This window comes from Strix uralensis, chromosome 7 (assembly GCF_047716275.1).
Source record: "Strix uralensis isolate ZFMK-TIS-50842 chromosome 7, bStrUra1, whole genome shotgun sequence".
NCBI classification, from domain to species: domain Eukaryota; kingdom Metazoa; phylum Chordata; class Aves; order Strigiformes; family Strigidae; genus Strix; species Strix uralensis.
Genome location: NC_133978.1, coordinates 8665026 through 8678571, shown reverse-complemented (window position 1 = coordinate 8678571; position 13546 = coordinate 8665026). Strand labels below are relative to the sequence as shown.

Genomic DNA, 13546 nt, shown 5'->3' with positions numbered 1-13546 from the left:
TTTAGGGGCATTTGTCACCTTTGATGAAAATGTACCATTTCATCATTGGTGCTTATTCTTCATAGAGAAGAAACTAAGAGATTGCTGCCTGGTCAGTAAATGGCAAGGCAAGCATAGCTCACACCCTCTGACATACCTGGGAGCGCAGCTTTGGTTTGAGAGTGACTCTGGCTGAAGTGATGGCCCTGATCCTGTCCTTATGATGTGAGTGACATCTGTGCTCTCTGCAGAAGAGCTGAAATTGGAAGGACCATTGTGATGCAGTTTAAGTAGTACATGAGCGTGAGGTTGCCTGACCTCATTCTCTTCTGTTAACAGTCTTATCCTCAATATGGATCTGCCCTTGCTTCACATTCCCTGAAAGCTAAACCAATAGCTGTTGCAGTACTTTGACCTGTGCACACCCTAGTTTTTATTATTTTATTGCCGGTTGATATTCATTGAGTTTGCCAAGCTGCATTTGTTTGTGTATATTTTATCATAGTGAGCATTGCTGAGAGGCTTTTGTGTTTGATTCATGTTTCATTCTTCAGCAAGGCAGTGGATGACTGGGGTGACATGGACCTCAGTATCAGTTCCAGAATCTTAGGCAGGTCTGCTTAGATTGAGTGAGTGCTGTAACTCAATATCTACCAGTATCTACCACTCACACGCACAGTGCCTATATCTATTGATGATGAGAAGTCATGTGCAGAGCAAAGGCTTTCTCAAACCTACCCTGTTTAATACACATTTATCTATATGGACCCTTCCATCTAACTTGGTTTAAGTCATGTGTCCATTATAAGGGCTTCATCATCTTTAACTTGTTTTAAAATTTCACAAGTTTCTGGTTTGTGCATTGAGATAAAAATGGGTCTTTTCTCTTGGAAGTATTGTAAAAAAAAGAATATTTAAAAGTAGATACTTGGCTTCAGCGTGTGACAGCCATTTTATGAACAGGAAACAAATGAAAGTTGGTTAAAATCACATATGGGAATTTAGAGTGGTCAGATGACTATTTTTTTGCTAGTAAGTGTAGAAACCTTCCCAGTTAAAGCAGCTGCCAACTTTACATCCGTGTGTTTGGCAGAACAATGATAGTCAGCCCAATTTCAGTTTCATCCCCTGCCCTGTCCACCTTGTCCATGTATAGATGCTTCCATGGGGCTTGAAAAACATCTTTGAGAAACAAGCAGAGATCATGTATGGTGTTTTCCAGCTTCTGCCCAGATTCACAGAACAATGCAAGACCTCTGAGTCCAGTCCTGTTGGTTAAGGATCTAAAAGTGAATGAAATCAGCCAGGGATTGGATTTGAGATGCAGAGAACAACCTTCTTGCCATCTGTCTGACTTTTCTTTATTGTCATGTGTCAGGGGCTGGCATGGATCCAGTGAGGCTTGACAGAGAGTATTACCTGTACATATGGGATATCTAGTAGTGTCAAGTCATGATTTTGTGTCATATGTCATATTTTAAGAGCTCTTCAGTTAGAGTACTTGTGACGGTTATTTCTCATCTCTCTATTGTCTGCTTGATTACTAATTCTTAGTTAGTTGTCATCTGTAACTGTGTAATACCACACTCCCATGTACTTCTTGTTCGACATAATACAGGCTTAATAAAAATAGCAACCTGTACAAATTGGTTTAAGTCCTTAACAGATGAAGCTGTCTCTTTGGAATTGGTGGAATCATGTTTCTCTTAAACAAAGATACATGAAATGAACATCTTTGTTACTAATAATAGGAGAATGCATTGGAAAGCACTCGTATAGCAGACCTTCACAGTATGAAGGATTTAAAATGTCCCCAAATCCCTGGATTAAATACAAAACAATGTCACATTCTAGGGGGCTCAGCTGCGGTGGCATTTAACAGCCATTGACTGGAATTTTCTCAGTCACCCTAAGTCAAGTGAGTAAAAGGTGCAGATGTTCATAGATGGGAAACTTCCAGGACTCAGCTAAAGAGTTGTCCTTGGCAAGTCATGAAATGGCATCTTGCCTTTTAAGCCAACACCAAAGGAGTGCCTTGGCATGTTTGCAGAAGGCTGTGGTGCTGAATGGACTCTACCTGGAGATGTCTTAGAAAGATAAAAGGGTAAAAAGAAAATTAGGTGGAGCTTAACCTTTGGTGTGTAGCGGTTTAAATTTTGCCAAAGGTCGGTGAGATCCCATTTAGCTGCTGCCTCCTGGAAGCAACAATAAAGTGCTTTAGTTTTTAAAAATTAATGACTGACATGTACAGCAGTCCTGTGTCTGGGCAGGCCCAAAGAAACTGATATATCACTGGAATGCAAAGCTACCTGGATTTGTTTCATACAGAGCTAATACGCAGAGCTCTGTTTTGAAGAGCATTGAGAACATCACATACCATGACCAGAAAATCCCCCATTAGATTTGCAACGAGAAGAAGATTTGCAAGAAGCCTTTTCATGAGGATGGGAGCTGGAATTGCAGTGCAGAAGACCTTAAGATTTCTCAGAGCAGAAGACACTATTAAAAGCATGTGTATAAACAGTCCTTTACTTCAGTAGATAAGATCATTGTTTTTATTTGGTTGTTCTTGAGTACTAGTCACTGTCTAATACTGTACTTACAGGAACCAGATCAGATCTGCTCTCAGGTCCCCGGGCAGACCAGTCTCTTGCTTAACTCCAAATTTTGCTGATTGGGAAAGATGTCACAGAGTTTTTCAAAGCTCTTGAGTTCCAGTGGGCCCAGCTCTAGGATTGTGAAGCTGTAGGTTGGAGCAAATTGTGAGAGGGATCTGCAAACCAGAAGACTACTGTAAAACTAAAGGCAGCATTGGAATGGGAAGCTGTCAGAGATGAGACTGGCCTGTTCAATTGCCTTGATTAATGGGTGAGCCTGGAGCATCCTGCACTTTTAGAATGTGACAGGCACTGGGAGGGATGTATATACTGCTAGGAGCAGGGAAAAACAAATTGGAGAACTAAAGCATCAAAAGTTCTTTGTCTTCTGTATGTTTTCTACTGGAGCAGGTCAATTTACATCAGGAAACCGAAGCTTAATTAATCAAAAGTGTGAAATGAAAGTGCTCAGGACATTTGTTAAAGCTTTTGTAGGATCTTGGTTTTCTTGTGCCACTATAGCTCCATGCCCTTAAAAAACCTCCAACACTTTGCTCCTGAATGTTTATGGGAAATCCCCTGCCCAGGCAGCTAAAATATTTTATCATTTTCATACCTTTTGTTAATCTGCCTTTTTGTTCCTCGTGTGCCCAGTCATGGGCATGTTACTAACTGGGAGCACATGTGAGCCCTTTCAGAGTTAAAACCACTGTGTAAAAGTAGCCAAGGCAGGCATTTTTGGTAGGAACAGCAAAGCATTGCCAAGCACTGCCCTTTCCTGGCTTCTCAGGAAGTTCCCAGTCACTGAGGTGGCTGAGAGGGACTTGTATGAGAAAAGCAAGCAGTCCTCGGTTTGGATATGGCCAGCATGAGCATCCAGCTTGAGCAGTGCTGCTCTGCATGACAACTGTGAAGTTTCCACAGTGCAGCATTTTGTTCAGATTGTTTGAGGATGTAATTTATCAGTTACTTTAGTCCTTTGAAGTTTATTAAGCATAAAAACTAAACTTTCCAGAGCAGGGGAAAACTCAACCCCAGGCTTTGTTAGAATAACAATTGTTTCAGGGGGTATAGAATTTAAACTTAGCTCTGTATGTGGGAGGGTGCAGCTCTGCTAATTGCTAAGGAGTTCTGGTCCATTGCAGGGGCAGAATTGGATAAAGCTGGGCAAATGTTTGTGTAAATGCTATTATTCTAAGCAGCACAGAGGAAAGAGACACCAAAAATGATCCAAGGATTTCAAAGGGATTCCCTTTTCCCCTTGAAGTTGGTTGTATTTACTGGTGTTCCAGCTTGAGTATCAACTCTTGAGTCAGCTCATAGTTAATGAGACTTGGGCTCTAAGGTTAACATTTTCCTTTTGAAAATGGAGACCATGCTTCTTAGTCACATCGGGATGTTTAAGAAGGGGACCTGCAGTAGTCCTCTTGCTGACTAATCCTTTGCTTTCATTTATAGCTTCTGCTCAGCATCACTGTGCTTAGCCAAAGCATCAGGTCCTGGCCCCCAGCCTTGCAAGCCAGCCAGGCTGTGCTTGCCAGAGGGCCAGAGCACAGTCCCCAGACTGGCTTTGTGCATCTTTGTTCCCCTAGTCTGTGAGGCTGACAGAGACTTAATTTAATATAAGCCACTTGCAGTAGTCCTCAGGGGATCTGTGATTTTGGGGAGCTACCAGAAGGCAAGGGCTGTCTGGCCATGCCTCTATCCTTTGGCCATCCCAAGGACTGGTGGAATAGGTATGGGAGGCAGGACCGGAGGTAGCTTCCCATCCAGGCATTCCTCCACAGCAGGGTACTTGGTCCAACTCTTTTCCTGACCTTTCAGGTTGCAGAGTTCTCAGGAGGTGATGTTCTTTATGGCTTGTTAGGACTCCAGTTCTTCAAGCCCTTTAGTAGTAATAATAGGTAGAAATGTGGGAAAGAGACAGCATAAGAACTTAAACAAAATAGACTTAAAATGAACCTTATCCTCAGATGAGTGCTTGATTTGTATTTAAATAATTCATTTGTGCAGAATTTATCTTTGAATTGCAGTCTGTCTTGCGCCTGTGGTCTTTGAGTTGGTTACAGAAGACAGAAAATAAAATTAGTGAATGCAGTCTGTCCATTTTGCTTTAAATAAGGTTTAAGATAAAATACGCCTTTTTTTTTTCAAGTATCTATAGGTGCAAACTAGGCACAGATGCTAATAGTGAGTTGGAGATGCTGATGTTTTCTAAGGACAACTGTACAAACAATAAACTTGAAAAAATTGTAACATTATCAAATGATAAGTCTCCAGCCATGCTTTTGGCTTTGGAGAATAATTTCTGCAAAGGAAGGATTTTCCTTTTATATTGAGCAAAAAAGACACACCTCTTACCCTGTATTATTTAATGACAGTAGCTATCTCCTCTTGTTTAGATTAAAATTACAGGCCTCAGATTACAAGTTGTAATATTTGTTTTCTTCTGATTGCTGCCTTTAGCTCCTCAGTAAACGCCATTGACTGCTCTGTGGGTAACTCCGAAGAAGCCTCCGGGGCTGAATATATTAAAATCCACAGCATTCCACAGAAAATGACAAAATTCTCCCCAAATTGCCCCCACAGTTTTCCACTGGCCTTCTTTATGAGCTTCAGGCAAAAGAGGGTTATCTGTTGTGCTTGTCCTATTCCTGTTTTTCTTCCTGTTTTAAATATAGCAGAATATATAAAATAATGAAGTGGTATTCAGAAACAATTCTTTTGCCAGGTCTTCCATCTGTTATTCTGTATAATCCTAATTTTTGTACAAAAAAACCAGAGCCATGGTATGCAATTCAATATGTTACAAGATGTTTATTTTCATCAGCGTGGTCCAATAAAGTACATAGCTCAAATATTAACATTGGAGTATGTTAAAATTTCATTACTATTTGATCTATATATTTTACTGACATAAATGGATAAAAATAAACAGCTTGTAACATATAGAGTTACGGACTATGCTTTTGTGGATTTACAGAATTCTGTGGTGGATTTGGGTTTTGCAGCAGATTTATTTTCTCTAATTCAGTTAAAATAACTATGTAATCATTATTTGTGCTGAGTATGGTTTGAGCTTCATTTTCATAATTCACCGTGGGATTTGTCTGCATAACTTCTGATGGTTAATGACCCTATATTGATTGAGATTCTCTTTTGTGAGGCCATATTGCTTGTGACTTGATAATGAATCAGTCAGATCACTCCATTTTAGAGAGAAAGAAAATAGACATAGTGTTAACTTACAAAAAAAAAAAAAAAGACACCCAAAGCTCTGTGCACTCAATATATTCTGTAGGGGCTTTTATAGTGCTTGTAGTACATGCTGTTCTGAAAGTGTCACACATGCATTTGTTGTTGTGAACTCAAACACTGTAGAATCTGTAAAGATGCAAGATTAAATTTTCCATTGCCATTTTTACAGATAACAGCCCGTCGACAATGGAAACATATTTATGATGAATTAGGTGGTAACCCTGGAAGCACAAGTGCTGCTACATGTACTCGCAGACATTATGAAAGGTAAGATAACAAATCTGAAATGCTTGTTTAATAATGAAAAAATTAATTTGGAGAGCCTTCAAAGCGTTTTATAAAGAATTAGAGAAAGAGAGAGAGAGGCTTCTTAAAGATACAGTAAATATTCCCCCAACAGTTTAGTCAGATAATCTATTGTAATTTAAACCAGAGTGTATGTCTCCAGTGACTAAATAAATAAAACAAGCATCTGATTTTTCTTTGGTACATATCTTAATTTTTACAACAGCTTTCTGGTTAAAGAAGCTGAAAAAATGAGCAAAACATACTCATGGAAAAATAAGAAATGACAGCTAATTGATGCAAACACTTGTCTTCTGTCATTTTTTAGGAATACCAATTAAGCAAATTGTGGTTGTGATCAAAATAATGGGGTGGCCCACAATGCAGGGTGCTGTTAATGTTGTAGGTCATGCAGAGCGTTGCATTCCTCTTCTTCATTGCATTCCTTCCCTCCTCCCTGCCTGCGAGCTGCTGCCAAACACTCTTTCTCTGCAGCCATTGTTGCTGGTCAGAACTGTTGATTTCTTATTCTTCCCATGTAGATAATAACTTCCAGGGCTTGTGAAGCCAGCACGCATTGAATAAAATACTGGAGCTGGAATGTTGTTTTGGTTTGATATGGTTTTTAGAAACAACTCTTTTTTCTTTTTTTCTTTTCCCTTATTTTTCTTTTTTTTTTCATAGACAAGCAAATGTTAATAAAAGCTTTGCAATTTCAGGCTCAGATATAGAAAGTCCAGTCTCTTGTTTGTGAGCATGAGCAAGTTACTTTGCTGGGGTCAGGAAGAGATTGCACTTGCCTGTGCACAAGGCAGCACAGCAGAGTTGTGCATAGTGGGCACTTTTTCACCTTCTGTTAGTGCCTTACATGTTGGCTACTCCAAGGGAGATGCTGCCTTCCTCATGGAGGGGGAGGTTGATCACCCTTATTTACAGGAGACATCTCCAACATAAGGACTTGGGTGCACAAAGACATTGCATGTAGTGCCACTATAAAAGTTAAGAGTTAGAAGCTTTCTGGAGATTGAGCCAAGCAGCAGAGCAAATTGAATGAGTTGCTGTGTGTGTCAGATGGGGCTTTTCCCTGCCTTTGCACTGTGGACAAATGCTGTAGATTGTTTTAATTGACTCATCAGATTGTGGATATTCGGCTCTTCCCCTCCATCATTACACCCCTGAGCGTCTCAGGGCTTCCTCTTGCACCAAAGCCAGCTGATGGGTTTCAAACTGGCAGTCTGGGTCTTCCCTCACCAGATGTGCTTTATAGGATGTTGTTTATTTGACAGAGGAGACCCAGGCACGCATGAGAGTTAGGTCTCTGCGGGCTTAGGTTTCACAGGCAGCAAGCGTTGCTGGGCTCTGTGTTGAAATCCTAGAGTCACTGAGAGAGTGCGTCTCTTGTAGTTGTGGAAAAATAAATGAGCCATTCACAAATACTCCATGAACCCCTGTCTCTCTCTTCTGTGTTCATGCTAGTGGTTTATTTTTTTATATTGAAAACCCTTGAATTGCACTCCTCTTCGATGCATAGACTCGTCCTTGTGACTTACTCAGCAGTTACTCTGGGGTATGCTATGAAGTGCCACAAGGCCCATTGTGCTCACTAGAAAACCTGAGCAGACTCACGATGCTGTCAAGTTTGAAAAGCCTTTCCAGGCTACCCAAAAGAAGTTCTGCTTGCCTTGAGCCAGTCTGAGGAAAGAGCCTTTTAGTTTATGGTTAGATTGCTCTTAGCACACCGAAATGCTCAAGTCTGGGTCCTTGGATGCCAGTCTATTGTGTAGTTCTGGGTTAGGTCTGATATGAGGCACACCTATTTTCCAGGTCTCTGGCAGGCTGTCAAAAGATGGCATTTGGAGAAAAAGTCTTGTAGGATTTTTAGATTAGCCCTGAGCTTACCTAAAATATGCTTTACCAAGTGTGGTCTGGAAAACCAAAACACATATACAAAAAACCATCACTGACTGGTCCAATCTCTAGATATCTAGTGTTAGCCACTTCTTTTTCCACCACAGGAAAGCTGTATTAAGCCTCAGACTTGGAAAAAAGTAAATGAAATTGTCATGGTTTGTTTCAGCTGGTAATTCTAACTACAGCACCTGTAAATGTAATGCTCATTTATAGCCAAAGTGCTCAGATGACATCTAATCTAAAACTAGAACTGCAGTGCAGGAATACACATTCATGATTCAGGACACACATACATTTTCTAACTTGAAGGTGAGCTGTAGAGCTAAACTGGAAATTGAATTAAGCTGGGAAGTAAATGCTGAATAAACCTCATGATTTTTCCTTTCTGAATCCCACTGGCCTTTTCTTTCTTACTGGAGGCAGATCAGGCAGTTCCTGATCCTGCTGCTGTTTGACTTAGCCTTGCCATTCATCTCTACAACTAGATCTCAATGGCATCCATGTTGTGTTAACTAGCTTTCTTCCAAGATGACAGAGAAGCTGCTAGCTGTTTGCACTGGCTTTAGCATATCAAGGCTGCTTAGGTGACGGTGACCTTTTGGTGACATCCTTAGGATGCTGAGGAGTGGAGTGGCATGTATGTCCCATTCAGGTACTGCATCCCACCTTCCTGCCCTCTCCAAGGTCCCCTCTGCGAGGTGGAGTTTCACACACAACTTCAAAGGACAAAAAGAAAAACCAACAACAACAAAAGCCAAACAACAGAGAAAAAACCAAAAAAACCCCAAACAAACAAAAAAAAACCAACCAAAAAATGGAGAGGGCAGAATTTCCTCTCTGTCTAGTGAATCCCATGAAGAAATGTTGTTTTTCTCAAGAGGTGTTTATAACCTCTGAAAAGCCAGCATGTTGCTGCAGACCCGTGGTACCAAGGATGGCAAAAGCTGAAACAAAGCCAGATGTAAAGGCTGTGGGGAATGCTTTCCTCCCCTCTCTGTGCCTCCCTGTTTGGAGCAGGGGTTGTAGTGGTTGCTGCTGCTGTGCTATAAGTAGACAGAGTGCTTCAGTTGGTGTGGTGTTTGCTTTGTTTCCCTGGTAAAAGGGAAAGAAAGATTTTGTGTGCATTATCAACTGATTCATTTTTCATGTAGTATGGTTTGTGTTTCCAGTAACTGGTTTCATTTTAAAACAAGGCGAGGCTGCCAGTGTTTCAGTAAGTGTTATTTGTATATTAGTTAGACAACTTTTGTTTTATTAATGAGTATAATAATGAAAGTGCAGGTTGCTGAGTAGAAGCAATGGGTGTTTTTATTTAAAGCATAGCAGGCATCGTATAATGCCAATGAATGCGTTATTGTCACTGTAGGCATGGCTGGTCTGAACCTGCCTCTGATTGGGTTATTCCAAATAGGCCCAAGCACTTCATAAAAATGTCTTTGTCAGCCTAGTTTTCCTTCCAAACCTATTCATCTCTGTCAGTTTTTAATATTAGTACCAGGCTCTTGGCTATAGTCCATTAGTACTGTACTTAATTGCTCATGTTACAGATGATTACCAATATAAAAAGCATTAATGTTTTCCCGTTGTGGGGCTGTTGCTCTGTGCACAACTCGGACCGTACGGAGCTTATGAGTTGTTGTTGTTTTGGTCATTACTTTCTTCATTTGTGCTCCTTTAATGCACTTACCTTGCATGATCACAGAGAGCTAGAGGCGTGTGTGGTTGATATGAGCTGATTCAGCCTGAACCTTTCCTGTGAAACTCTTACAGCCCTTGTCAATACCCTACATCTCCCTCTCTTATCAAGAAACCCTCAGAAACAGCTACTTTTCTGCGAAGTACTCTTCTCCAGGCTGCCTTCCCCTATAATGTAGATGTGGTTTTCACATGCAGGGTTTGAGGTTTCTTTCGCTTTTACACAAAACACATGATCGGCAGCTTTAATTTTCCGGCGTGAATGATAGGCAGTGTTTCTGCAGTGCTGATGATGTTGTTAGGGATTTTTCATAAATATTACAGCACCACCACCACCCCCCCCCCCAAAAAAAAAAAGACCAAAACAAAACACCAAACGAAAAAGCCCAACCTGCTATTTTGCAAGGTATATAAAGTTCCCAATAAAATGCATTGAACAAAACAAAAATACAAGCAATTGCCTGTTGGGGCCTTCTCTGCCTCCAAGTCTGGCTGTGGTTCATCTTGGTTTCCTCCAAAGCAAGCCTTGTGCACGAGCTATGCACGAACACGCACAGACCCCATGGGGAACAGTGGTGTGCAACGGCATGCAGTAACACTCCTTGGCTGCTTGGGTGGAGAGACGTGTCAGTGTTCAGAGGTGTCATGGCAGGCAGCTGGACAGTCCCATAGAGCAGTAGCCCTCCTGGCATCTTCGGGTGCTGCGGGGAGCCCGGTTCCCTTAGCATCTCCAGCAGGGATGGACCCAGAGCATCCCACAGGCTGTGTCCTGCCCTTCAGCAGTGTGTCTCATATCCTGGACCTCACGAGTCACTAGCACCTTGAAAACCTGTCAAACGCAGCTGGAGGGGGGTTTATTAGGCTTCATACTCTCATCAAATTCAGACAGCTGAGTGAGAAAGAGTTCTGCAGAGCCATAACCACCCAGGACTTGATAAGGAGCAGATAGGTGAGATGGGTCCCCAGAGTGGGTCGTGGTTCTTCACAGTCTGGCAGGGTGGCTGTGCCCGCGCTTTGGACACAGACCTGCTGAGGGTTTTATTCCAGCTGTGACTGTGGCCCCTGGGCACTTGTAGGGCACTTTGCACATCTGTCCCTTACCAGAGGACTAAATCCCAGGAGTGTCTTGTACCGTTCAGAGCCTGTTCTGCTATTTTTTTCTGTCTAAATCGCTCACATAAATATTCTATATTATCAGAAACACAAGGCGGGTCAAAATAAGTCCCTTACATGGTTTCCCTTTAACAGCCGTAAAGTCTCTCTACCCTAAGGATATTGTGCAGTAATTCAATATGCAAGAGAGCCCCACGTTCCATGCAAATGCTGTTTGGTTTTGTTAAAGCATTTGGATAACTTAGGTAACGTGCAAGCATTTCAGTGGAGTTTTGTAAGAAATAGCAGCCAATCTTTTAGAGGGAACGAAAAATAGGAGGCTAGTATAGCATCTACATGAAAATGCTTATGGTTATCTTTTAATACACATTGTAATTAATAGAAGGTTTTGATTTACACTGTTAAGTGTGAAAACATCCTCAGGCAAAAATTAATCAAATATTATGTCATGCTGTAAACTACAGCTAGTTCTTTGTTTGACCCAAAAAAACTTGCCAAGCAGCAGTTTTTTTCTTGTTGTACTAAGTTGGTTGTTTTATTTTTGTCTTCACCCCACTTTCCTGCCCCCCTCCCACTTCAGCTAGTCCCAGATGCCCAGAAAACTCTGCAAGTTGCAAATTGTCTCAATAGTTTTCCATCAAGCACGAATTTAAGCCTGAAGATAGATGAGGTGTCTCAGTTCTCTCTTTCTTTTCCTGGGTTTTTGGTTTGGGTTTTTTTTTTTTTTCTTTTTGATAAATAACAAGAGGTTTCTACTTATGATTTTCTGCCCTCAGGGCTTTATCATTAAGATTAAATAACTGTACTCTCAAGCATACCACTGAACAAACATCTTTTCAATTATGTGAGTAACAGATGCTTTAACAAAGGAACTATTGAAAATTCAGAAAGCTTCCCCCCTCCCCAAAATTTAAAAAGTATCAGATGACAGAGGAATGTAATTGTTTACTATTAAAACAGATCCTTAGCTGTCCATTCAAAACATCTGAGAACACACAGTTTTTTCCAAATTTCTGGGGTTTCAGCCTCGGAGACTTACTGGCCAGCACTGGAGTCAGCAGGAGTCCTTGGGTGCAAGACTGCTGGACAGTCAGGCACTGCCTTCCAGTGCATGGAAACAGATGATCTCTCTCCTCTCAGGGAGTTGCTTTCCCAGCCACATCCTTCTTTCCAGCCAGGAGTTTGTTCCAGCAGAATTGGGAGATTCCGTGTGCTACCCAGTACTCCCGGGTGGGTTGTCACCCAAGCAGAGGGAAACTTCCCAGGCGTGCCTGCCATACACACGTGTGTCAACGCTTACTGGGCGCTGAGGCTGTGCAGTGTGCCCAGTGCTCTTGGGGTACCGGCGCTCCTAGCAGCTGAGCTGAGTGCTCACGGTTGGTCAACATCAGATGTGGCTCAGAGCTCCTAGGGAGGATGGGCAGGATTTTGGAGTCCCTCCAGGAGACCTGCACCCCACAGGCAGTGCAAAATGGCATCTGTAAGCTTGTCCTGAGCATAGGGACCAAGCACTGCAGGGACTGTAGGGACCTGCCAGACAAAATGCATGTCTGCCTTTAGATGCAGAAATGGTGACTGTGGCCAAAACAGAGGCTTGTAGCAGTTTTGGTAGAGTGACCTGGGGAAGCTGCTCTGTCCCTGTCACCCTTCCTTTGAATCTTTCCCATGCGGTAAATCTGCACCAAAGGCAAAAGGCTGGGGTTGTTCATCTCCCCGTGCTGAGCCGTAGGATCGAGAGTGCCTGAGCTTCCCTCGCCTGGCTGTGCAGCTAAATCAACAGCTGTGTTTGTAATGTCACTAATTTCCAGTTTACTTAAAACAAAGTGTCTGAATTCTCTTACAGCAGCGCAGTTCCCACCTTTCAGCAGTGAGCCATTCTCATTACCCACCAGCACTCCCAGTGGGCTGTGAGGAAAGTTGTTGATGAAAGGATGAAAGAGCCATTTCTTTAAGGAAGGAAAGTTCTTTGGGAAGAAAATTGAACTCAAATATATTTTGTCTTTGCTGATAAAATACATGCCAGTTTTGTACTTCAGGCAAATGCAAATAAACCTATTGCTGTAGTGTTCTGCGCAAAAGCACGTGAGGCTTGCTTTTGTAACCCCTGGATTGTACAATGCAGTCCAGGGAAATCAGGCTTGAGGAACGCACTCCTTGTGTTCCTCAGTGTATTTTATATTCCCATTTCAGAAAGCAGGCTGAGGCCTTGAAGTTTGGGTTATTCCTCTCCCCTCTTATCTGCTGGGAATTTGTCACTGGTGCCCAGGAGAGGTGCCTTCTGCTCCTGGCCATCCCCACCAGCTGATTGCTGTTGAAGGTGGCTTGTTTCCTGTGCTGACATTGACAGCATTGCTCCAAGATTTATCCCTTTTGAAGAGCATCAGGGTAAAAAAAGGCAAGACTTCACTTGGGATCAGAGCTGGTCCTGATGGTTCCTTAATACAACTGAATGTTTTGCCATGGACTTTCTGGGGAACAAGAATCGGGTTTCTCTCACTGAGGTTATCGATAGGGGCCCCTTTGCACTGCCGGGGCTGTTGCTGGAGGTGTCCCAAGTTGCCCCTGCTCGGTGGGTGCTCGTCCCGGTCCTGTGCTCAGACCCACTGTCTGCAGGGGGTGCAGGCAGCCCTGCCCGGCTGCTGTGAGGACCTACTGAACCAGCTGGTTGCCCTGTGGAACCAGGCAGACCAGCTGTCTCGTCCCCCAGT

At 42.5% G+C, this 13546-nt stretch overlaps 1 protein-coding gene across 3 annotated transcripts in view; it reads left to right on the top strand.

Moving 5' to 3' along the window:
* Nucleotides 1-13546, top strand: part of ARID5B (AT-rich interaction domain 5B) — a 119129-nt gene that overhangs the window by 93786 nt on the left and 11797 nt on the right. For all 3 annotated transcript variants that reach the window (XM_074874336.1, XM_074874337.1, XM_074874335.1), the window contains one exon: nt 6004-6101. In XM_074874336.1, the coding sequence (XP_074730437.1) occupies nt 6004-6101 (98 nt within the window). The remainder of the gene's footprint in view (nt 1-6003; nt 6102-13546) is intronic.